The sequence below is a fragment of the Glandiceps talaboti genome, chromosome 5 (genome assembly GCF_964340395.1).
Source record: "Glandiceps talaboti chromosome 5, keGlaTala1.1, whole genome shotgun sequence".
Taxonomy (NCBI): Eukaryota; Metazoa; Hemichordata; class Enteropneusta; family Spengelidae; genus Glandiceps; species Glandiceps talaboti.
In genome coordinates, this window is record NC_135553.1 from 2130836 (window position 1) to 2156802 (window position 25967).

The 25967-nt window shown below is 34.4% G+C and overlaps 2 protein-coding genes across 3 annotated transcripts in view; one reads left to right on the plus strand and one right to left on the minus strand.

Annotated features, from left to right (window-relative positions):
• Positions 1–1989: 1989 nt before the first annotated feature.
• LOC144435078 (transmembrane protein 184B-like) lies at positions 1990–21000 on the minus strand. 2 transcript variants are annotated; one of them, XM_078123627.1, is made up of 7 exons: positions 20585–21000; positions 10344–10509; positions 9875–9965; positions 7930–8097; positions 6938–7107; positions 5440–5660; positions 1990–4596 (listed from the first exon to the last, which is right to left on the minus strand). In XM_078123627.1, exons 1-7 carry the CDS (start codon positions 20855–20857, stop codon positions 4345–4347), a joined length of 1341 nt encoding a protein of 446 aa, XP_077979753.1. In that variant the 5' UTR covers positions 20858–21000; the 3' UTR covers positions 1990–4344. The 2 variants fall into 2 exon arrangements, with proteins under 2 accessions (XP_077979753.1, XP_077979752.1); XM_078123626.1 differs by having other exon boundaries at positions 1991–4599.
• Positions 21001–21300: 300 nt separating this feature from the next.
• The window catches only part of LOC144436007 (integrator complex subunit 1-like), a 50787-nt gene continuing 46120 nt past the window's right edge, over positions 21301–25967 (plus strand). The window contains exons 1-4 of the mRNA XM_078124677.1: positions 21301–21394; positions 23685–23948; positions 24589–24788; positions 25262–25399. Coding sequence (XP_077980803.1) covers positions 21331–21394; positions 23685–23948; positions 24589–24788; positions 25262–25399 — 666 coding nt within the window. The 5' untranslated portion in view covers positions 21301–21330. The remainder of the gene's footprint in view (positions 21395–23684; positions 23949–24588; positions 24789–25261; positions 25400–25967) is intronic.

Consider the following 25967-nt stretch of genomic DNA (forward strand, 5'->3'; position numbering starts at 1 on the left):
CATTTTGATAAATTTACCCAGATGCACGCCAATATATGACCAATACATATCATATCTTTTTGTCAGGTCAAATCAATTCTTTTTCCAAACCAATAATTCTATACTGATATGGAAACCCTGTTTTCCAAAAGTTTGATAAAATTTGGACCCATTATGGCAGTTTTGTGTTTACAAAACAATAATAGTGACATGAAATTAGACAAGAGAGGAATATTTGGACCATGTACATGTTGTCCATACTGTAGTGGAACATACCACTCTATAACGGCCTAAGGAAAACACCCTGTATAGAAATTTCTGAAGCTATTAAAAGGTTAAAGGTCACAGTAAAGCTACAGTGGACATGTTGTTTCTCTCAAATATTTCATAGGATATTTGTTCACCTGGGTAGTGTTGGAGTATCAGACTGGTTGAAATGTCTGACAGACTAGGAGTAACTTTGGGACAGTCTACCATTGTTGCAAGAGCTAAGGAAGGAAAATTCCATGTTGAGGTTAAATATCCTCCAAGGCTAGAGTCTTGTCATTGAGGTTAAATACCCTCCAAGGCTAGAGTCTTGTCATTGAGGTTAAATACCCTCCAAGGCTAGAGTCTTGTCATTGAGGTTAAATACCCTCCAAGGCTAGAGACTTGTCATTGAGGTTAAATACCCTCCAAGGCTAGTCTTGTCATTGAGGTTAAATACCCTCCAAGGCTAGAGACTTTTCATTGAGGTTAAATACCCTCCAAGGCTAGAGACTTGTCATTGAGGTTAAATATCCTCCAAGGCTAGAGTCTTGTCATTGAGGTTAAATACCCTCCAAGGCTAGAGACTTGTCATTGAGGTTAAATACCCTCCAAGGCTAGAGTCTTGTCATTGAGGTTAAATACCCTCCAAGGCTAGAGTCTTGTCATTGAGGTTAAATACCCTCCAAGGCTAGAGACTTGTCATTGAGGTTAAATACCCTCCAAGGCTAGAGACTTGTCATTGAGGTTAAATATCCTCCAAGGCTAGAGTCTTGTCATTGAGGTTAAATACCCTCCAAGGCTAGAGACTTGTCATTGAGGTTAAATACCCTCCAAGGCTAGAGACTTGTCATTGAGGTTAAATACCCTCCAAGGCTAGAGTCTTGTCATTGAGGTTAAATACCCTCCAAGGCTAGAGTCTTGTCATTGAGGTTAAATACCCTCCAAGGCTAGAGTCTTGTCATTGAGGTTAAATACCCTCCTAGCCTAGACTTGTCATTGAGGTTAAATACCCTCCAAGGCTAGAGGACTTGTCATTGAGGTTAAATACCCTCCAAGCCAAGAGACTTGTCATTGAGATTAAATACCCTCCAAGCCTAGAGACTAGTCATTGAGGTTAAATACCCTCCAAGGCTAGAGACTAGTCATTGAGGTTAAATACCCTCCAAGGCTAGAGACTTGTCATTGGTTTTCTAATTTAATGATCCTATTGTTGAATAGGCTTGATAGGTAAAAAAAAAACAATGATGAATTAAATAGTAGATTTTTACTGTATTTTATCACAGAGAATTATAAGTTAGTACCTTTGATCATATTTGGATGTTATTAATTTTTTGGCACAGAATGGTTGTATTTTGTGAAGGTTAATATGGTAGGCAACATGTCCCTGTGTTCCCCTATTATTTTACTGAGTTCCCATCAAATTATGGTGCAATGTATACACATCTATGTAAGTTTTACCGGCATTCCCTCTGTGTTACCAGGGTTAACCATAGCAAAAATATCAAGGTTAACCATAGCAAAAAATATTACCTCTTGGCTCGAAATAAAAGAATCTCATTTCCTGAGCTTATGCAACATTCTGAGACAGTCCCTTTAACTGCAAGATATTTAGCAAGCTCCTGATCATGTCATGGCATCCCTAGCTTTACTTCCCTAGAACTACTTGTAGAGCATTTACTGGAAGGAAATATACTAAGCATGCTATAGGAATGTCTATGATCATACACATTGATGATTTTATTTTTTCACTTGCTTAAACAATGTTTTACAAATCGGTAGTTAATAACAACCACATGTAATACACTTGGCACTTTATACAGAGACAAAAAAATGAAATCACAACTGAATAGTAATAATATCATAAAACAAAACATTTTCCTGGAAATGGACAAATACTTTTAAACATGCAATCATGCAAAAAAATTGTAAAACAACAAAAATCAAATTTCATATACTACAAAGATGGAATTTTACATAAATTTCTGATTTTTTCCTTCTAAATAAAAACCATTTAGAGGTAAATAAAATGCATCCTGTTTAGTTTTAATATATACATCTATCATTTATACTACAGGCAGCATCTAAAATTATCCATTAACATTGATTATTTCATTAGACAGTGTTTATCTATGGTGTAACTGTCATTAAACTAAACATGATTTCTAATTTGTTAGTTATGTCCTCATACAAACTATTCTAGCCTAGAGACCAGGTTATCTGATTTGACATGTTGGCTTGACAGGACTGAGGTACTGTGGAATGATATTTTCAAGCCAAATAGCGAAGTCTCTGGGCTAGCATAAAGTACATACCACAGACAAGCACCTTGTCTGTGTATATACAAAACTCCAGCAAGTAAAACATACATAAGTAAATGATAAACTCCTATCAAAAATAGTCTCATTTCTAAATACAAGAATAATATGGAAATCATTCTGAATGCACTAAAATTAATACACCTGCTTTATCTTTCCCCTTTTTCTTTTCTTCTTAAAATTTAGTCAGCCTTTGATATTAAATATTTGAATCAGTCAATCCCTTTCATAGTATTAATAAATCAAGATACACTTTAGTACTAAATACACAAAAAGCTCACAATAACTACAAGTTAAATATCATGTTTAGTTTAAATACAATGTTACATCATGTCACATAATAATGTGTATTTGCAATTTGCATCATCTCATAATAATTGTATGGATGTTGATTCTATGCTGTGTTCTACCCAGAGATACCAAGCTTTTATATCATCAGATGAATGATTTTATATTCCTCATATAGTCACTTCAAAAATTACATCCATTCCATGCAATATTTATAATCCAGGGATCACTATCCAGCCAGTTCAAACCTTGGATAATGAATGGATATCCAGCCAACCAGCATAAACCAAGGATAATCACTGGACATCGAGTGAACCAGTATAAACCAAGGATAAGAAATAAATAGCAAGCAAGCCAAGAATAACCATTGCATATCCATATAGCCAGCATAAACCTGTTAATATCACTGGATATCTAGCCAGCCAGCCAGCATAAAACTGGTATGACCACTGGATATCTAGCCAGCCAGCCAGCATAAAACTGGTATAACCACTGGATATCTAGCCAGCTAGCCAGCACAAACCTAGGATAACCAATAGATATCAAGCAACCCAATACAAACCAGGGATAACCAGTGAATATCCATATAACCAGTATAAACCAGGGATAACCAATGGACATCTATATAGCCAGCACAAACCTATGATCAAAAATAGATTTCAAGCTACCCAGCCTGAACCAGGGATAACCAATGAATATCCATATAGCCAACATAAACCAAGGATAACCAATGACTATCCAGCCAGCCAGCCTGCCAGCCAGCCACAATAAACTTGGAAAAACCATTGGATTTCTTTACATAGCCAGCATAAACCTGGGATAACCACTGCATATCCTGTCAACCAGCTTACCCCTCCACTTTATAATCACATAACTAATGAGGCATCAATTTGGTCAAAGATAAATCTGATAGGTAGGAAGCCTTGGTATCTCTGTTGAATGGATGGGCTACTATAGTATATATTTTGTACCCAACTACTTCGGCAAGAGATACATTTAATCAACTAGACTCCTTGGTAAATGTACCTTATCTAGCTAGGGAGTCTGTTACCTTATCTAGCTAGGGAGTCTGTTAAACAAGACAGCAAAGTACATGTTACTACAATAAACATTCATGTACATACTTTATAGCTAGTTAATGGTCTTGTACATTTAAAGTTTTTTTTTCTTTTCTCTGGTGAATATACATACTACATTGTTATGCAATCAACTTTGCAATCTTCCATTAAGAGAGTGTTTCCTGGTTTAGAAGACTTTTACTGTCTGGTTTACAATGGGAATCCTTTCAAGGGTATGGTTCATTTGTGAACATGTCATCACAGTACACATCACATACTATCTACACATCTTGTCCAGTATAGACAGCTATATAATGTCACACACAAACACATCTACTGTGTCTAGTGTATACTCCCATCTACAATATACGGATATATCATATCAAACATTTAGTTTACTGCTCCTTTTAATCTTTGAGTCCACAGATGCAAGAATCACTGCATGAGGTTTCCATTTAGAACTCATCGTCAGAGCTTAGCAGGGTGGATTTCTCATTGTTGCTGGTTCGTCCAAGCCTGAAACCTTTGCTGTGTCCATTTTTCTTGGGGGGTGGAGGCTCTGGTGTTCTTGGGACGTCCATAAAATCATCGTTAATACTACCCTGGCTTTGTTGTGTATACTGCTGGTAAGCTGGTGAGAAGTTATGGATGGCATCATTCACAAAGTCTTTAGGGTTCATTGTCTCCTTCAAACTGCTGGATATGCTCTGCTAGAGAAATAAAAAACAAATTCATCATTGTAATATACTCTAGCTTAGAAATCCTACAGATGTGAATGTCATACATTTAGAGATACCTGTGTAATGTTATGGAAGGATATTAAATTTCATCACTTATTGCTAACACACTTTCATTGTACTCTACCTGGTTATTACTATAAGAATATGTTGCAACAGACATATCTTTAAACCCTGTGAATACCATACTAGTGAGCTAGTACAGATAGAAGATTGCCCCTACATACGTTTAAATGAAAAACATTTTTTTTAGTCCATTTGGCATTTCTAGTACTAGTATTTTCCTGCTACTGTTTCTCAAAAGTTGCACAATGAATCTGTTTAAAGAGAAACTTTCCTTGACATGATTAGCAAATTTTTGCTGACACCTCGTTAGCATTGTCAGGGATGCTGATGATGCTGACGGGACATTGCTGAAAATTTGGGATTTCAAGAATTTTTTTTTGACTGTCAGTGGAAAGTTTTATTAGTAACTGTGAACTTAAGACTTACAGTCAATGAACATTCATTCTCGCATGGTTAACTTGTAAGTTAGCAATACATATTTTGCCTAACTTGTATGTTAGCAATAGATACTTTGCCTATCTTGTATATTAGCAATAGATACTTTGCCTAACTTGTAAGTTAGCAATACATATTTTGCCTAACTTGTGTGTTTGCAATAGATTTTTTGCCTAACTTGTATATTAGCAATACATACTTCGCCTAACTTGTAAGTTAGCAATAGATACTTTGCCTAATCTGTATGTTAGCATTACATACTTGCCCTAACTTGTGTGTTTGAAATAGATATTTTTGGACAACTTGACTAACCTGCATGTTAGAAGGATTTCTTCCCTTGGTGTACTCTTCCTGTTGATACACAGTGTGTGGGAAAGCAAAGCGTAAAGCTACGGCAGCAAACAACATTTCAATACAAACCAAGAAATTCTGCCACCCTGCTGAAACTGTGCCAGCTGGTATGCTGACAACCTGCTCACTTGTCAGTACAGGAGATATAACACCTGCCACTTCCAGAATGGCCAACAATACACCTGTAATAACAAATTTATATTTTGATAAAACTCTGCACAGAATCATAAAACTGACAAAGCAAACTAAAAATAGTTGCTCACTAAAATTGAATATTTACAATTCCTTGTACTGCGATTTCAGAGAGATGCTTAAATTATGGCATTCTCACTGTTGACCATTCTCACAGATAATCTTGACTTGTTTGCCTTGGGATTTTGCTAGTAATATTTTATGCCAAAACAAAATTATTTTATTTTGTTGTAAACTTTAGTGTCACAAATAACCTGAAGATAAAGAAGTGAAACTATACATACAAGTAAAAGATATTCATCAACTAAAACACACTGTCCTCTATGGATGAAGAAATAGTTCCCTCAATAGACTATTTTCCGGTTCCAAGATGCATTGCATGGGAAGATGTAACTTACGTTGTTACATTCCAGCTTGTTTTGTCTTTATCGTCTTTGAAATAACATTTTCATTGTGAAATGATGGGAAGACATGTTGACCTCCTTGATTATGAGTGATTTTATAGAACAAAGTCTAAACGACATTAATGACAGAGAAAGATTTCACTGGCAAACCCAGAGTACAGTCAGATGACAACCATCCCCTGAGTAGCTTGTTCAAACTTCCTGTACATACAGAATACATGGCGCTGTATATGGGGAAATGTGTGATGTATCTTGGTACTAGCGACCACGCTATTTCTGAATGCATTGCCAATAAAATGAATGAAGATGTAATATGAAATCAAGTCAAAATGAAACAATACAGTCAGCAAAAGTAATCATTTCTGGATTTAATATCCAAAGTTATCAATTTAGGACACAACACTTTCCTGATGAAAATCCCACATATGCTAAAATAGTCATAAAAAATCCATTCAGTTCTGTTGACAGATTTGAAACTGGACTTTTGGTGTTATTAAAACATGACAGGAAAAGATATCTCATTTTCAACCTTTTCCAGACTAGTTGTGTTACTATCAGTTTCCTTGTTACAAGATTTTATCTGCTATTGTTACCTATCAGGAATCTTATTACATACAATACAACATCGTCTTTCAATCCGGACATGAAATATGATATGTTACCTTGCTTCAACATTTGTTTCGATTTCTATCAAAAGTTGCCATGGATACTATACAATGACATTTCCATGCAAAAGATAAGCACACTTCCTTTGTAAAATAACTTCCCACAGAGATATGATTCCTAGTCTCAAAACGTTTATCTAACTCTAAGCTTTTCACAGTACTATATTTTTACAAAGAAAAGGGAGTGGATAACCTTACCTTGCCAGAAGGAGAGGAAAATAACTGATTTGACCACACAGAATTTGATGACAGGGTCATAGGGAGCCAACAATTCCTTTGTGGCTTGGTAGAAGAGGAAAAGAGCATAGAGAGCCATACTGACAGAGATGTTATAGATGATTGTTATGTAGAGGTAGCCACCATGAATGCTGTCATAGGGAAGAAAATAGTTATATCAAGTATTAGTTCATAGAAGTACTAGCAAGGTTCATACACTCAAAATCATTTCAATTTACACATTGAAATTTCAGTCCATCTTTTCTGAAATTATTTTTATACATAGATTTCAGGGTCAAATATGTCATTTCCAAGAAGTATTTTGTAAAACAGCTATCTGATTTCTCATCATGGAATTTACTTGCTGTGCAAAAAAGATTTCTGAATACTTTATGACTGTTTGTTTTGAATATTTTATTTTCCAGGAGATTGCAACAGTGACTTGAATTTTTCATGGAATTCAAAGTCTTTTCAAGAGTGGTCTCCAAATGTCTTGACATTCAAGGAGTGTACAAGTGATTTTCTGCTTCTCATAAAATTCCTATATTCCTGAGATTTTTTGAAGTGTGTCTATATTTGATATATAATAGTTAACTACTTCCTGACACAAGAAGATAGACAAACTAGAAAACAAGACTCGGTGTTTCTAAATTTATGTTATGTGTCAATCCAATCATCTTTGAGTTTGTAAGGTAATGTGTTACTTATTGAAATTTAAAAGTCAAAGAAATCAAGAAAGCTATAAAACAATTTTCAGAATATGTACAAAATTTTCTATAAGGAATATCACAAACTCAAATTTTAGTAAAAAATAATTTTTTATATGGTGTGTGTGAGTGTATTTTTGTGAGTTTGCACATTTATTTGCATGCATATACATGAGTATGTGTGTGTGTGTGTGTGTGTGTGTGTGTGTGTGTGTGTGTGTGTGTGTGTGTGTATGTATGTTTGCCTGTCTCTTTCTGTACACTCACCTCCAATCACCGTCTGCATATTTCTTGAAAGCTTGCAAGATGAGGGTGAGAAGTGACATGACAGGTTTTATGATACAAAACTGTAGGGTGGCCTGTTTACAGAATCGCAGAAAACCAATGGAGTAGGAGCTGCCAGACAGACAACAGGTACACCACAACCAACTTGACCTGAGGATTAAAACAATAAGTGAATACAAGTCAATAACAGACAGACAGAGAGACAGAGAGACAGAGAGACAGAGAGACAGAGAGACAGTCAGTCAAACACACAACAGGTACATCACAGCCAATTCAACTTGACCTCACAAAGAATACAAGAAAATCAATGTGGGTGAATGCTTATACAAACAACACAAGAAGAGAGTGAATGAGAGAGAATGCCATACTGAAGACATCACAAAGTTTCACCCAAATTGGCAAAGCTAAGCCTGGGCATTAAGAAATTTAAGTCAAACACAATGTTGGCAAGGTCTATATTTCCATATGGTGTATTGTAACAATCAACAAATCAACTGATGTGTTAGTCTGTAAAATGCAGACATTCATACCATGCTATCAGCCAGCACTCATGTTAAGAAGACTGATAGGGCTGATCAACATGACATATTTTACAGTCTACTGGGGCGTATATATGACTGAATATTCCATATCTGAATTTAAGTGATATCTGAAGTCTTACAATAAATGAATAAGACAAGATGATTGAACTCAAAAATCTCTTGGACTGAACAATTTAACGTTAAAAACAAAGTTGATTACAATATGGTAAAATGAACTGAACTATTTTCTAATCGCTTCACCACATTGTTTATAACTACCTATGACTACACAATAGGCACTTCCTATCATATCAAAAGAACTGACAATATGTCTTTCATTGTCTCCTGTATTTCCTGAGTCATCTATGGCCAGCATATTGAGAGTCTGATGGCTCAGTAGACAATTACATGGTATCCAAGACTTCACAGGTAATTGCATTCCCATCAAGGCTGACCTTGTCTTGGGTATGAATAGTAGCTATTGTTAAAGTCTGAGATATGTTCACCTGGGCTAGCAAATAAATGTCTGCATGACCAAACACTAGAATTCCACCCTGGGAATGCATTCTGACTGACACGATTGAGACTAAAAGTCATATGAAACCAGCATTTCTCAATCTGATAACTTGATAAACTTCATCTACACATGACAATGGTATGGGTATTGTAAATACTTAAGATGTGCAGTACATCTACCCTGAATTATAGCTGGTCAGTGGACACACCGATGACCTGATTTCTGATTTCATTTTTCTGCTCATAGCAGCATTATCTCAAACTGATAATTTTTGCAGACTTGAGCTTATGCATGTGTACTGTAACTTTGACACAATAAAGTGGACACACATACATGTACAGTTAGTCTGAAATATACACTACCCCAGTGAATAACAACTTATCAAGGGTCACTGCAATGACCCATTTTATAATTTGGTCATTGGTTCAACTAAACCCATTTGTATAAATAGTAACTTTGTGAAACTAAGTATGTGTGATATTTACTACTTACATAGTATGATATTGCTATATATACTACAAGTATGTTGTTATGTACCATTTGACTTACAAATTACATCCTTCCTAACTGGCCTAGAACTCTGAATTCCTTAACACAGTGATTCTAAAACATGCTGTGTTGACTTCTAACAACTCTAGTATCAAGTTTTACTGAACTGTAGCTACCGGAAGCCTCTATTTCTTATAATAATTCATAACTTTGACATATCACGTTAATATAGTACACCTTATTATTTTACATAAACCTTGGGTGATACGGCTGACCACCAACTATCAAATGAACCCAACAGTAAACTTCTAACCCAGGATTTTCTGACTTAAAAACTTTCATCTATCCTCGGCCGTAATCAGACAATATTTTTTGATTATCACAATAGATAGTTACTTACTTGATTGGCTGTCCTCTGATCTCAGACATTATTGCACTCTCCCCTCCTAAGTACTCATAACACAGACTCAAAAAGTTGTAGATGACAAATGCTGTAGAGACAAAATAAATGGATAATCAGTACATGACTTCTAATGTTACTAGGATACATACCATAGTTTAATTTAAAAATTTGTCATCTGCAACATTCTCCTAAAACACAACATTTCTATGTCCAGAGGGATTTGAATCTTCCACTTTTCAAATTTTTGGATTTTTCTGTTTTAAAAGTTTTGTATTTTTTAAAACACACTATGTATCAATGCTTCTGAATACTTCACATTTAAATATGAGTGCTACACTCATGACCTCACAACCAGCAATGTACAAAAATACATCAAGTCAGCCCCTTTGACCATTTCACCATATTGAGCTGACATTGAAATTGATCACCCTGTATGTTATGGTTCATAGAGTCTGGTATTACATACCTTCGTAGCAATCTCGTATACTGTTGAAATAAACATAGTAATTATCTTTTCCAATAAATAGTAAACTGAGCCAGGAATCAAAGGCATAGATAGGTACAATAAACAAAATCCTGACAATCCATCGCTGTTCATTTGGGCAGCAGTAATATCGTAAATGAAGATAAATCTGTAAAAAACAAAAGTATAAACAATCAAACCATGATACAGTTTTCAATGAAATCCAAATGTCAATTTTTGCAGTTCTAAACAGTCAATACATAACAATGATTGTATTCATGCACAAAACACATTTGGTTTCAAACCGTAGTGGAAATTGGGATACGACTTATTTTAAATTTTTAGACATACTAACAAACCATAGTATTGAAAACAAACCCTACAAGAGATGGCAATATATTTAACTAAAAAAAGAAGAAGTGAATTTATTCCACAAAAAGGAATTTAAAGCACAATTTAAATATTTTGGTTTCATTAGCTTTCCAGTAATACTCTAAATAGATTTATATTGTATTTTAGGATTGTCACCTTTGATAGCTGTTAGTTTTACTCTCTAATTCTTATTCATCAACTCATAGATAATTCATGCATATACTTAGAACTTCTCTCCTTAATTGAAATGATTCTAGGCTGCTAATTCATCATCTATTTGATGTCAAATGTACTGATGTACATACAGCATGAAATCTGAGTTGTTTGATGATGTATGGACATCCACGACATGAATGAATGGCTCTACTACTGTGGGAGGGTACATGAATGAATGGCTCTACTACTGTGGGAGGGTACATGAATGAATGGCTCTACTACTGTGGGAGGGTACATGAATGAATGGCTCTACTACTGTGGGAGGGTACATGAATGAACGACTCTACTACTATGGGAGGGTACATGAATGAACGACTCTACTACTGTGAGAGGGTACATGAATGAACGACTCTACTACTGTGGGAGGGTACATGAATGAACGACTCTACTACTGTGAGAGGGTACATGAATGAATGGCTCTACTACTGTGGGAGGGTACATGAATGAACGACTCTACTACTATGGGAGGGTACATGAATGAACGACTCTACTACTGTGAGAGGGTACATGAAAGGGCAATATTCACAGCCTCAACCTATCCATCACTGTGTGGTTCAATAAGCTATAACTGTAACTATACATCTTTTTAGTAAATAAAACTTAATGCCGAGTATTCTGAGTGATATGTACCTTGTAGCATCTATGTAACAACTGACCATTTTTCTGTCTCAGTACAAACATATAAATATACAATTTTGAGAAACAAACAGTGAAGGCTTGCTTATGTTTCACTATGATTTTCTTTATTGGAATTTGACATTGTTATATTGTAATAATTATGATATACAGACCAAGTATGCATAGTCATTTATTGAATTATTACAACGGATTCAATTTTAATAACTCTAGTAGTTATAGTCTTTTCTATCCAATTTACCTTTTCATGTCTCATATGAAAAAATAAAATATTTGTAGGTACAGTTATATGATTGACAAATTTTGAGATACGTTAATAATTTTTCATAATACTACCAGCATTTGCATGAGTCATGGTATTTTGCATTGAACTGTGACAGCTGTATGTAATCAGAACAAAGAATGTGGCACCTAAATGAAAATATAGCACACATCTTTAATAAAGACAAAAGAAAATATGTATAGATATAATACCAGTCAGTGTCACCTGCAGGTATTATGAAATAATACAAACACAGATTTACACATTTAGAATTATAATGACATGCCAGCATGTAGTGTTGATTTCAAGTAGTATGTCTGGCCAAATTTTGTCTGAAAACAACATGTCCTTGTGTGGTCTTGGGATTACAACTAACCCGCCATGGCATCAACATACAAAGAAACCACACACTATACTATACTGCCAAAATGTCTGGATTTTTGTTGACAATTGTATAACCACTTTGAGTTCTACAGTGAACCAGACTTGCAGCATACAACAACAAATCAGTATATCAAATAAAGAAATAGAATGTGTGTTTATCAAAATAACAAATTTTGTCAGCAAAAGTTGATATCATATCTATATCAGTGTTTTTGCTAAGGTTTGGGAACCCAGGTAACAGAAAGGGGGAAAGAGGTAAAACTGGTAGTGCTTCCCATGCAATGTATCATAGTTTAGGTGGGGAACCCCGGTAAAATGATGTGGGAACCCTGGTAGATTTTACCTACTTACCGCCCTTAAATAAAACACTGTATATAATAAATGATTTAGCTTATATCTAAATTACACGTTTAAAAAAAAAAAAAAATTTTAATTCTTTAATTCTTGGAATCTTGAATTACACAAATCCTGTCATATACTCATGCAGCTCATGATCAGTGTAACTTGTAGAAAATATTTCTCTTATAGCGATGATTTCAATTTGATCTTTAAGCTTAGAATCAGTGCAAGTCTTTTACTACTAAGCATACAGCTTTCTAGACAGCAAGATTTGTTTGTGTAATAGTATAGAATCTATCCATGGTTTTGAATCTCTTCTTCACCTAAGAGAGATCTTTGAAGTCATGGATACCAGGATAGCCTCCAGACTATCGTTGTGTTAGAATACAATGTATTGTTGTGTACACTCCTGCATTCACCAGGGTCTAGTGAGTGATTACACTTTGAGTGTACATGATGATGAATCTTTTTAATAAGCTAACAGTTTTCATGTCGATCATTTTGTAATCATGCTACATAACATACCTACTACTTTAAATCTAGTAGTCGCTAGGTTTATAATAACAACATTTTAAGTATTCTTAAAAATAGAATTCTCCACTGTGCTAATCAGTAAAATGATATCTAAAGTATATGCAATTATGCCTTAAGTTGTCACTTTTCAAATCAAATAAATGACTTTCTCAGACTTATGCCTTCGGTTTATTCCGATTAACAGGTTTGTTTTCCTGAAAAGGCCTCTATTTGAAAACAGCAAAAAACTGACTGCATTTATATGATAATACATCCAGTAACGTGTGAGACTTTTTATGGCTTTGAATATTTAATAACATTACATGTAATGTAAATCCAAATTATTATAATTTAATATCTAGACATCCAATATATGGCATTGTAATATACTACTAACATGACAACATCAAATAACACAACAAATAGACATAAACCATGAATTTGGGTCATGTATTGACAACATAGTGAAGAAAACGACAGCAAGACACAGTTACAATTGATGGCTAGAACTGCCTCAGTAAAGAGTAAAGGCTGGTTCAGATGATTTATACAGATATAATATTGTGGATTAAGTCATACATAATGTAAAAAAAACTGGTACTTTGTAGGATTGTTAATTTGATCAAATTGAGATAGTTACCTAGGTTTATTCAATGGCTAGCTTAACGATAACATCATACCACTATGACGGTACTTGTTGCCATGGCAATAATGTAGGTGAATGTCTAATATATTAAAATTGTGTGATTATCATATCTTTGTTTACATCTCATGATGTGTGCTGCTTCTATATTTTTCAATAATGCTATTAAATGTATAAGATGCACTCACAGTGACTCAGTGCCTTACTACATATGTACACAAGAACAAAGACTGCATTGTCTACATAGTCAATTTTCAAGTCATTTTCAGACAATGTTATCGTTGGATTTATACAGCTACACATGCTAAGCAGTCCCCCAGCTATATTGAAACATTCTGTTTGAATCAATGGTCGCAGTCGTTTGTGAGCCAACATAAAATCACAACTCAATACAACTCAAATCAACAGAATTGATGAACCCCAATTACATTAACATGTCAGGACTAGTACAAACACATACTGCTGCAAATATCAGAAAGCATTTATTAAACTATAAACTAACTTTTGATACCCCCCCCCACACACACACACACATTATCTCCAACATTTACACCTATGAAACCACAATACAGTTAACTTTGTATCTGCAATCATTTTTATTCTCATAATCTCATTTTGAAATCTGAATACTAGGACTACGAAGTGTCAACAAATTTGAAATAATTTAAAATTGGGGAATACATGAATTATGCAAAAACAATAAAGTAATAAACGATGTCAACTAATTAAAATGCTTCTTTCATCATAATATTCTCTCATTTATAAGTAATAAAAATTGAAAATAGAGCAACTCACATACAAAATTTATAATGAATTTACTTCATATTGCACCGTAGCCATGGTGGATACCTGGGGAAAGGTTTTGTGAGGTAACTGAATTCAGTGCAATACGTAGTTAAATTCATGAACTTAGACAGTTTGCAAAGATGAGCTCATATAACATTTATTATTCATCAAACGCCATAAGGTCCTGTGTTCTAAAACAGTTATGTTGGGAGAAATATTACATACTGACTTACTGTATCAAAGACTCACTTGATTATTATACTAGGACATGTGCATATCATCATTTAGCAGAACTCTACTCAAATTGTTCAAGTACTAACTTAGAATATTTCTATGGGTAATTTACTGTTCTATGATATTACTTTTGACCTCATTTCCTCTGTAATGCATGGTTTGCTTCATGTGACATCACAATTCTTCTTCTAGTATAAACCAATGTTTTATATATCCAACAGCCATGAAAGTATACATATAATTCAATTTGTCTATTTTTAAAGTATAATTTTGGACGAGAAACTCATGAAAGGCTCAAAGATATCACTGACTGGTACACTCTACCAAGCAATAGCCCAACGGATTAGTCATCAAAATACACTGTATTCATCAAATAATCATTTATTTTATATGATAAAACAGCACCCATTATTATTGTCAGGACTTTGACATGTGAAATATACATGTATGAAATAATCAAATGATGTTACAGATTTCAAATGTACCATTAGTTTTCTTAAATAATCCCACCAACAAAATTTGTAAATTTAGCATTATGAATACTGTCTAGTCTGGGACCAAACTTAGTGTTTACAAGGAAAGGTTGGCCATCAAGCTAAACAGTAGCCTGGAATCCATGCAGATGGGGGTTTTGAATTCGTAAATTCCCCAACAGTAGATTGGGAACTCAAACTTCAAAATCCCAAATCGCCCAGATTCTAGGCTAGCTAAGTGGGAAAAGATATATGTTTACATGCTTTGTCAAAAAAAGGGGTGGATCCCAAATGTACCCTATCAATACACTGATATAGGTGAGATGTTGTATAAGGTGGGTTGATAGCTCAGTATCACATGATGTTTGTTTGTGTCTATTCATACTCAAGTATTGAATGTAAAGTACACAAAGACGTGGACCATGTACATGTACCAATATATCCATGTTGCGTGATTGTGACTGTATGTTATCAAATTTGATGACCATTGACCCCTGTAAATTCCCCCAGTGACACTGTGTGTTATAGCAAACTTGTCTTGCACCATCACTCTTTTTCCATAATCCCAACTGATATACAGTACATGCTACTAAGGTGTTCCTATACTATATCCTACCAATGGCGCTTACTTTGATGAAAATTCATGTCTTACAATAAATTCTAATAAACTATACTGTATAAAGAGGAAATGAATAAATCTACCAGTATGAAGTGTGATAGGAATGCAGTATACATCTTCATTTAGTGCCTTTATGTCAAAGGTTAACATGATATGAATAATTACATTGCCATTATTTTCATGAAATTACCTCTGTCAAGTGAATATTTATGTTGTCTGTGTGCTGAAGTTCATTGAAATTTACTAAATCTTATGAAGTAGTTTGTTGACAATTAAATAAATCATACAAACAAGATGATTTTTTGATGCCAAGTTCTGCTACTATAGTTTAGGTATGTATTGTGAAATATATATTTCTATTTGGAATATAGAAATCTGTTTGATTTCTAGATGAGATAGAACCAAAATTCTGTCTGTAATATCACATGATGAAATTGATATGACTCTATTGTATGATTTCTCAATTAGCAAACCTACCCTCATATCTGACAAAACACAGGAAATAGAACAACAAATAACAAACAACATGTTGTCATTATTATTCTAATGTCCCTTTTCAACAATAGGTACAGCCGTTCTATTGTACAACCTATGCTGTTTCAGTTTCGACCAAAGATGTATTTAAATACCAAAATATGCATAAAATGAAAGATGTTTGAGGTAGTAACCAAAGAAACAAAATAAATCACAAGACATTTGTAATTTGTGCAGTCAATCATGCAAGCACAGTATGATGTAATGACGTACTCACTTCACTGGGGTTAACAAAATGACACTCAGTAGTATCTTATTTTAATAAGGATCAAATTGTATATCTTTTTAATTCTCTTACTTCAGGGATATTTAACCATTTATATATCTCAAAATAATTTCAGGTAAAATGAGATATTCCTTTACAAAACAAAGAGAAAATAGAGAACACTAGTACACAGTGAATAATACCTGTCTTTGAGGTCAACTCAAAGATCAAGTTTATATTTTACATGAATTTTCATCAACTTGGGAAAAATAGTGTTGTTTTTATCCAAAGATATTAATATTTCCAACACTGTCTACAGTATTTGTTTATCAAAGCCCTCACTGTGATATTTGTACATCATCAATATCACTGTTCAACATTAACATTTCATATTTCCATCATGGATGCCAATGGAATGGGCTGCCACATGAAAAACTACATCACAATTATTTTTAATTCTTAAGTGACTTTTCCATTGATTCAAAAGTTATGTAGAATGTTTTATATATAATTTATAAAAGGTTTCTATAGTTTACATACTAGTCATACAAAAATACCACATCCCTTTGTGTGAGAAGGCCTTAATATGCTATTAACCTGCCAGACCTTCAAACATGTGTTCCTACTTTGTGTACAGCATACAATACATATGCAAAGTTTTGAATGTCACATGTCTGTAGAATATCACACAATCTGAATTAAATCAATCCTTCACAAGAACCTTGGAGGTTTTTTTATGGTCCTTTTTAAAGTTTGAATAATACAAATCACTGCTGTTAAGTTGTGACCTCAGCTGCAAACATCCCTCATGAACTGATGTCAATCTAAACAATATGAATGAAATGATGAAAATCTGCTGAATATTACAACTGAAATTTAATATACATATAGACGAATGAAAAAAAAGGGCCTCGATAAGTCTTATACTTTTTGTACCCTTGATGTACAGTACAAATCTAGATAATTCTCTATCATTGTATAAAGATACATTTGAGAAGTGAAATAACTAAAGGTTTGGATTGGCGAACTTTGGCAGATAAATACATAAATTCATCCTCACCAAAAACACTATATCGATAAACTGATAGATGTAAATACCTCTAGGGCAAGGATTCTTTTCTAAATAGACTAAGACTTGAGTTGAGTAGGTTGACAGCATCAAGTCATATAATTTATAAAAGTCTTATTTTATTCATTTGTATGGTATGACTTGATTCTTTTCACTCACTCCTACGGTTTTCCTCTGCCTTTCTCATTAATTCCCTGTACTTCACAATATCAATACTGGCATTTGCTGGAAATGTTTGATAATTAACCGCTGTGTCAATTTATTGTGAAACGACTGTTTTTTACCTTTTTGAACAAGCAACGATATTGAAACTGCCATATTCAATGATTCAAAGGTATAAACTATTGTGACTTTTCAGATCCCTAGATAGATCACGCTATTTCAACAAAGTTAGAATCCCACTGACTATGAATCATACATCCACTCTGTGCTATTTATGTATGGCGTGTCACCAACAGACATGATACTAGTATCAGCTTATAACAAGCTGCTGGAAGACAGACATTATTTATTTAGCTCTAATTAGCTACAGTAATGCATAATTGTTGATCGGTATCTAAATTCCATACATTAGTCTACCTACACAAAGAATATTCAATGATTTTGTGAAAGTATCCAAAGGGCAATCAGAATGGTAAGTAAAAAAAAAACTGTCGTCAGATGATCATGTGATGTTTTGATCACTTTGAGTTCAAGATCCAATATGAAGCAATAAAATTGTACAATATAGCAGGTTTTCCTAAATGAACAGTAAAAACTAATTAATCTGAGTCAACTCATATCAGTAAAACCAATAACATATCTATCTAATAATAAGTCTACAATTTAGACATGTGAGTTACTTCATGTAGTAATGGATGACTTGTGATAATTGACAAATGCTGATTATCAATGCATGCACTTTGCCTTTTACTCAAGAATATTAAAGCTACGATTTCGCCAAGTGCTGTAAGTACACACACTGAAATGACTTGAGTCTTGTACAACACTGAATACATCTATCCATACAATGACATATTTGTCTAGGTACCACCTCAAGTACTTATAAAACCAAGCTTTTCAAAATATCAAAGTCCAAATCTCATGAATCTGTGTTTTATTATAACCCTGCCTTGATGTTGTGCATAATGTCATCTGTTTTGCTGACCTCACCAAGCTTGTACCAGGTAGTGTAGTATACAAGGTGAAAACTGGTCATAGAATTTCACACACCTTTTAGTTATGCTTCACTGACACCATGGACAACTCAGTACACTATTTCACATATATCACATATCAATGTAAATATATTATATGTCTATGTCTGGTCAACATTTTATTTTTATTTTATTTTGGCCAACAATACAGCACTATAATTCAAATAGGTGGGGGGGTGGGGGGGTGGGGGGTGGAGTGTGTGTGTTTGCACACACATGCAAGTCACATGCATGTATATGTAAGTATATGCCCAAGTGTGGTCTATGTGCACATTGGGTGTATACTCATTACTTGGGGTGTATGGCTACATGTATGTGTTAGATGTTTATGTGACTGACTGAGTGAGTGATTGCTTCTACTAATTCATTTCTTACACTAGATCTGACAGACTGATGATAGTAATTTTGCATACACTATTGAAATAATTTACATAATTCTTAAAAATTCAAATATTTGTTTGTCAATATCAACTGTTGATGCTATTTTATTAGTATAACAAGTTCTGAAATACACAAAATACGTTAACAAGTTTTCTTAAGATTCATCAAGGTATATTCTTTGTCTTTTTGAAAAATGAAAATGTGCACAAAAAGGTATGAATTAAATGTGATGATTCATTTTAGTAACCTTCAAAACTTTAGTTATGTGTAGAGAATGCAGAATGTAAACCTAATTACACACATGTCATGCTAGTGTCAGAGAATGAAACAGATTGAACAAATTCCAACAAGTATAGTACATAGCAGAACTGATTACTGCTGTGAATTCATTTAATGGGCATTGATATTGTGACAATAGACATCGATTTAGAACACACTGACAACACATACATTACTATTTGCCATATGATAAGTATAACAGTGTAACACAGTGTATTATTTGACATGACACTCTTGGTTCTATAACATATACTGTGATAAAGTGGTAGAAATTGACATGAAATTTACCAGACAGGTGATCATTATTTGTACCACTTTTTGTTCTGCTCACTAATTGAATTATTAACATTTTAGGAGAACTAAGAAACTAACTTCAGTTTCATGTGCACTTTGGTATCAATATCAAACATTTAGCCCTGGCTGGTAATTCCTAGTTACTAACCTAGCCAAATAAAACAGACTTTGTGTTTATTTGGCTTTTATTTTTTTACCTGTAAATTTATTTCCTGTTTTTTGTGTGTGAATATTAACTTTTATAAAACAGAAGTCTAATGCCTACAAATTAATCAACAGAATCATTTGAAATACAAATAAATATTAATTTTAAACAACTGCTGTTTTAAACAAATAATAACTGATCATGCAAATATTAACATTAATATTTACCCTGGCCACACATAAAGTCATAAGCATAACCACTGTTTTGTTGAATCATTCATTTCATTTTTATTTTACGTAAACTGTAAAAGATGATCTAAAGTTTCATTCCAAAGTATCACTTCTGCATTTTATGAAAAGCAACGTGGATAGTTTGGGGTGGGGGTGAGAGGTTACAACGCCATTAGTCTGAATTGTTTTGATTAGGATTTTACTGTTGTTGTCAAACACAGTTAATCAAATTATCGCCACTCGTACCAATTATAATACACCAAGGCACGTGATCGGACTTAGAACGTAATTCTTCACTCTCTGTAGTTTTACCATCTCAGTATGAATGAAGGGATTTTTGAGGACGTGACACACTATGACATCATCTACACGATCGACGTTACGTCGATCGGAGAGTTTATGGTAGGATTAGTCGATGTTTTTTTTTCACTTACCTGGTGAACTGTGATCAAAATTGCCAACCAAGCAAAGGTTCCACTTATTCCCCTCGCCGCGGGTGTCTGCAGCCATGTTATGGGTGTTTCGACGATAGGCTGTATACTAGATGTAACAGTGGTTGTCATTTCATTAGGCATACCTGTACTGTCGTTTGGTCCATTCGGATATGATGATGTTGGTTTAGCGTTTATGGTACTAGAAAGAAGGGATATAAGAGTAACGACAGTCCCTGCCACATCGGGAGCACTGCTGGCATTTGTGGGTGCCATTAACGCTATCCTAATATGACACAATATAGAATTCTTGATAACTCATTTGCTTAACCAAAGAAATCGAAAAAAATAAGATCAGCAATCAGCAAAAATATCAGTAATTTCCGAACAAGTGTATATGTCCGACCGCTGAAAATGGCTACCTGGTGACGTCATGTATAAACCCCCCATGTGACTACAGAATTTTAAGTCTAGAATGACAACTGGTATGGCTTCCTATCGTTGTACAAAATAGGAATAGGATTCCGAATGATTTTGTAATTTTCAAGACTTCGATTATGTTGAGGATAACATTCATGGATATGAATAGAGTTTCAGAAATTAAAAACTATATGGTTTCATCGAAATATGATGAAATTATCAATCCTCTGATAGCTGCAGACTTTTTTAAATCTAACTTAAGTGGTTTGTTCCAAGAGTTTCCCCTATCTTTTGCGAAATCCCCCGGGAAATGATCACAAAGAGGTAAAATGGCAACTGATCGGGGTAAAGCATCGATCGCTGCTGCTGCAGCTAGAAAGATTAAATCACGAGGTAAGATTGAAGATCTAGCCCTATATCTATCGATGATCATATGTGTTTATGTTGGTGCTGAATCTGATCTTGTGGTCAAGGCTTGACCCCCCTGATTGCACACGTCTAGCCTGTGGAGACTGAATCAGATAGTCAAACTGTACCAACAGCAACTGGGCAAGATATTAGAACGTGTAGCCGGTTGAATCATCGACATCAGCTTGAAGAATGAAAGGCAGGCGGCAACGAAATACCGTTCAGTCAAGCCAAAGCAAGTGTTTACCTTATTTAGTAACGTTACCACATGTACACATGAATGAGGAGGGCGCTGCCAGCTGGCATCCTAGAGGATGCTTGTTTCTTTCTCACTCACTCGGTGACACACTGCTATGTTTACATTTTATTTGACTGTATAGACTTGACTGCATAGACTTCTTAATACTTTGTTTTATAACTCTTTGTTTGTATACTTCCACCAGTATCAATTCCATTCACACCTTGAAGGTGTTAGTGCACATACAGATAATATGTATTGTATGTGCCAGCTTTCCAGGAAGACATTGTAATTTGTTGGGAGAACTGTGGTCATTGTCTATAACAAATCAGGCTTGTGTTAGGATATCAAATCTTATCCTAACCATAGACCCTGGAGTTAGCTTAGGGAATAAAATTAGGTCTAACATCACCCTGTAAGTCTTGATACAAATATGTATCTCTTGTAGTCACAGGACACCCTAGTCTAGAAACTACATGTCAGGGTTCATTTTCTACAATCTCTCTCTCCACCTTCCAGTCATATTGTTTTCTTTAGCATGACATTCTGTTTTACCACCGCCAACAGTGGTAGTTATGCTATTGGAGCATTGATATAAACTTGATGATGTTATTGTGTTCTCACATGACTTACTTTAAAACTGGAGGTTGAGTTTGCAGTAAACTGAAAGAAGTAACCGATTACAACCACCTGTCAGTGTACTACTGGTATGCATTGTTCACTCTTTCTCTAGCAGGAGATTTAGCTAGATTTTTGGTACAATTTGTACATTTGACTATACATGGAGAGAGAGAGAGTGATCATAGAAAACAAGACCACACATATAGTTTCCAAACTAGGGACACCCAGGCTTAATGATTACTTTGTTTACTGTAAACAAGTCAACGATCAACAAACAAGGAAAAATATACTAACGTCAAGAATCTTGATTGGTCGATAGTGACTGTCATGTCAATTAACTCGTAGATTCCTTTAGTGGTGTGAGATTGAACTTAGCAATAGCTCCACCCACTTAGACTCGTAGATTCTTTTAGTGGTCTGAGATTGAACTTAGCAATGGCTCAACCCACCTAGACTCTGACAGATTGTCTTGTGATTAGATTCACACAGAAAATGTTACCCTTTGTGATTGTGTGATCATTTCTCCTGACACTGATTTGATTAATATTCACATCACTTTTGGACACTACTTATGTCATCTCACAGCTGGTAGATTTAAAATACAGTATTATGACAGAACTCCATGATGCATGAGTGTAAGTGTGGTGTACTCAGGGTATTTGTATTAGCACATGTAGTGTTCTCTGTGGTCATACTTTCATGAGTAGCAAGTAAAAGAGCAGCAGAAAACACTGCAACTTAGTGCAAATACTCCTGAGCACACACTGACACTCACACAGCATAGGGGTTTGTTATCATTACCAGGATACATATGTTATCTGAAATAGCAAATTTCTGTGAAGATCATACTGTACGATCATGTGCTTCCATGAAGAACTTGAGGAACAAGCACGTAATTATTTGTATGCAGATATGCAATAATGTTTTTGGTATTGCACAGCAATGCAAATACCTTTAGTCTGCACACATCGGTGCAAGCAATCACTGGTACATACATGTATGTAATAATCTGTGTTCACTGGTCAGTGCTTCATTTGAGTAAAATGTCGAATTTATTTTGCTAATATTGTGTGTTAGAACATCGTCAAGTCTAACCAGCAGAGGTTGTAAGCTACACTGCATAGTTCACTATCACCACTTACCCAAACTAAGTCAGCTTCATTCTTGAAAGAATATAAACATGTACTATGATGTAGGACAGAGATGGTATGGGTATTCATCAAAAGTGACTGTGAATCCAGTTATAAGGCTTCGCCTGGACTGACCGCCATTCATAATCAAGTCAATGTACAACCAGAGTTTATCGTAGCTCATAACAGTGTAACATGGGTAATCTCTGAAGTTCAGATTGTCTTTTGTAAATTATCTTTAAAGTGAAATGATATTCTAATTCATTATCACTGCTCTTGATTTTAGCAGGGCATCCACCAAGTGGTATAGACTTCATTGCCCTGGGTGCTAAATCTCGGCCAAGTGGTCCAGAATTGAGTGACATCAAACCATCAACATCACAGAAGTTAACGCTGTCAGGAGAGAGGAAACGAGAATCACCATCTACTAGTGGACCAGTTAGTAAGAAACCGAAGCTAGGAATTCAAGGACTAACAAGTCTTGGAAAAGGTAGCCGGGATTTTGATAGTGAATCCAGTGGACCTACAGTAGACAGCATTGCAGTGGATGGTAAGAATTGAGAATCTCCTACTTTACATAGAGTAGACAGCATTGCAATTGATAGTACAGAGAGTCTTCTAATTTGCATACACTAGACAGCATTGCAATTGATAGTGCGGTTCTAATTTGCATAGAGTAGACAGTATTGCAGTTGATGGTAAGAATTGAGAGTCTTCTCATTTGCATACACTAGACAGCATTGTAATTGATAGTACGGTTCTAATTTGCATAGAGTAGATAGCATTGCAGTTGATGGTATAGAGACTATACACATATATCCTAGGCCTATTGCTAATCTCCCTGTACACAGATAAATGATGGTAAAGCCCATAGAAATATCGTTAGCCAGAAATTTGAAGTCACACTTCCACACTTGTATTTCATAGTATTAGTAGCACCCTTACTTTGTCAGATTTTCAGGTTACAGACAATTATATCAATTTATGTTGTTAAGATTTCAATTGTCTTGAATCTAATGCTTGTTATCTGTTTTTGTGCATCGTAGTTTTAATTGCTTGTCTTGACGATAAATTGAAAGGAAACAGTGTATTATGAAATCAACAATTTCCTGGTTTTTTGGTGTTATCTTGAATACTGCATACACATTTTGCATAAATAATATCTTGATTCATTGCATTTCATCTTGTAGTGAAACCTGTGGATTTTATAGACACTGTCCTAGAAGCTGAATGTGAGGGAGATGATGATAAAATAGACGGATATTTATGTGGATGTATCAAGAACTTGAGATCTAACAGAGCCAAACCAGATACTATGTTGTATCTGAGTTTGATGTACTTGGTTAAACTCAAACCATACTTAGTGAGTGGCAGTGAGGTTGTGGTTGATGTAAGTAACATCTATATACATTGTAGCATTAGAAGATGGTTTTTGTAGAATATGGAAATGGAGCTTGTTATCGTGGTATCATTTCTTATTTTCTGAGTTTGATGTATGCTTACCTGTTGATGTTATCTTGATTGCTCTTTTTTCGAGAATGTACAGTGGGCCAGTGGCCAAAGTACTCATTGATTAATAAACATGTTACCTGTTGATGAAGTAAGATAGGAATGCTTATGTAATCATCTATAGGACAATAGGATGGTATTTTAGAAAGTATGCCATCATGTGCCATGATAAGGTGATGTCAAAGGTAATACTTGTACAATGCTTTCAGCACAGTGTTAGAAAGCTACCATCATTGTTATGAAACTGGTTACCACCATGATATATGTATAGACCTTATATTTCAAATAATAGGACTTAGAGAAATTCCAAATTATAGTAAATACACTGGTTAATAATCATTATGTTTATTACAGGGTTTGTGTAATTTACTTAAGAGAGATGTTGCTATGAGTTTCAAGAGTAAAGGAAACCCATTGGTATCAGTACTAGCATGTAATATATTGCTGTCGTCCTTTTCTGAAGAGGAAAACTGGCCAGAACAGTTTGTTAGGGTAAGACTGTGTCTTTTCCTACATGCTTTTATATAACAGTGTATTCCTTTATTTTGAAATGTTAAACTGACAAGTATTTTGCTTGTTTGTCACTGATTTTGAGAATCTCATGTACATTTACACCGTGCATTCTGACTGGATATTAAGATTTTAATTCACCATAAAAGGTATTTCAGCAAAAAGGATGAAAAATAAATTAAATATAATTGGGATAGAATAGAATATAGAATAGAATAGAATAGAATAGAGTAGAATAGAATATAGAATAGAATAGAATAGAATAGAATAGAATAGAATATAGAATAGAATAGAATATAGAATAGAATAGAATAGAATAGAATATAGAATAGAATATAGAATAGAATAGAATATAGAATAGAATAGAATAGAGTAAAATAGAATATAGAATGGAATAGAATAGAATATAGAATAGAATAGAATAGAGTAGACTAGAATATAGAATAGAATAAATAGAATAGAGTAGACTAGAATATAGAATGGAATAGAATAGAATATAGAATAGAATAGAATAGAATAGAATAGAATAGAATAGAGTAGACTAGAATAT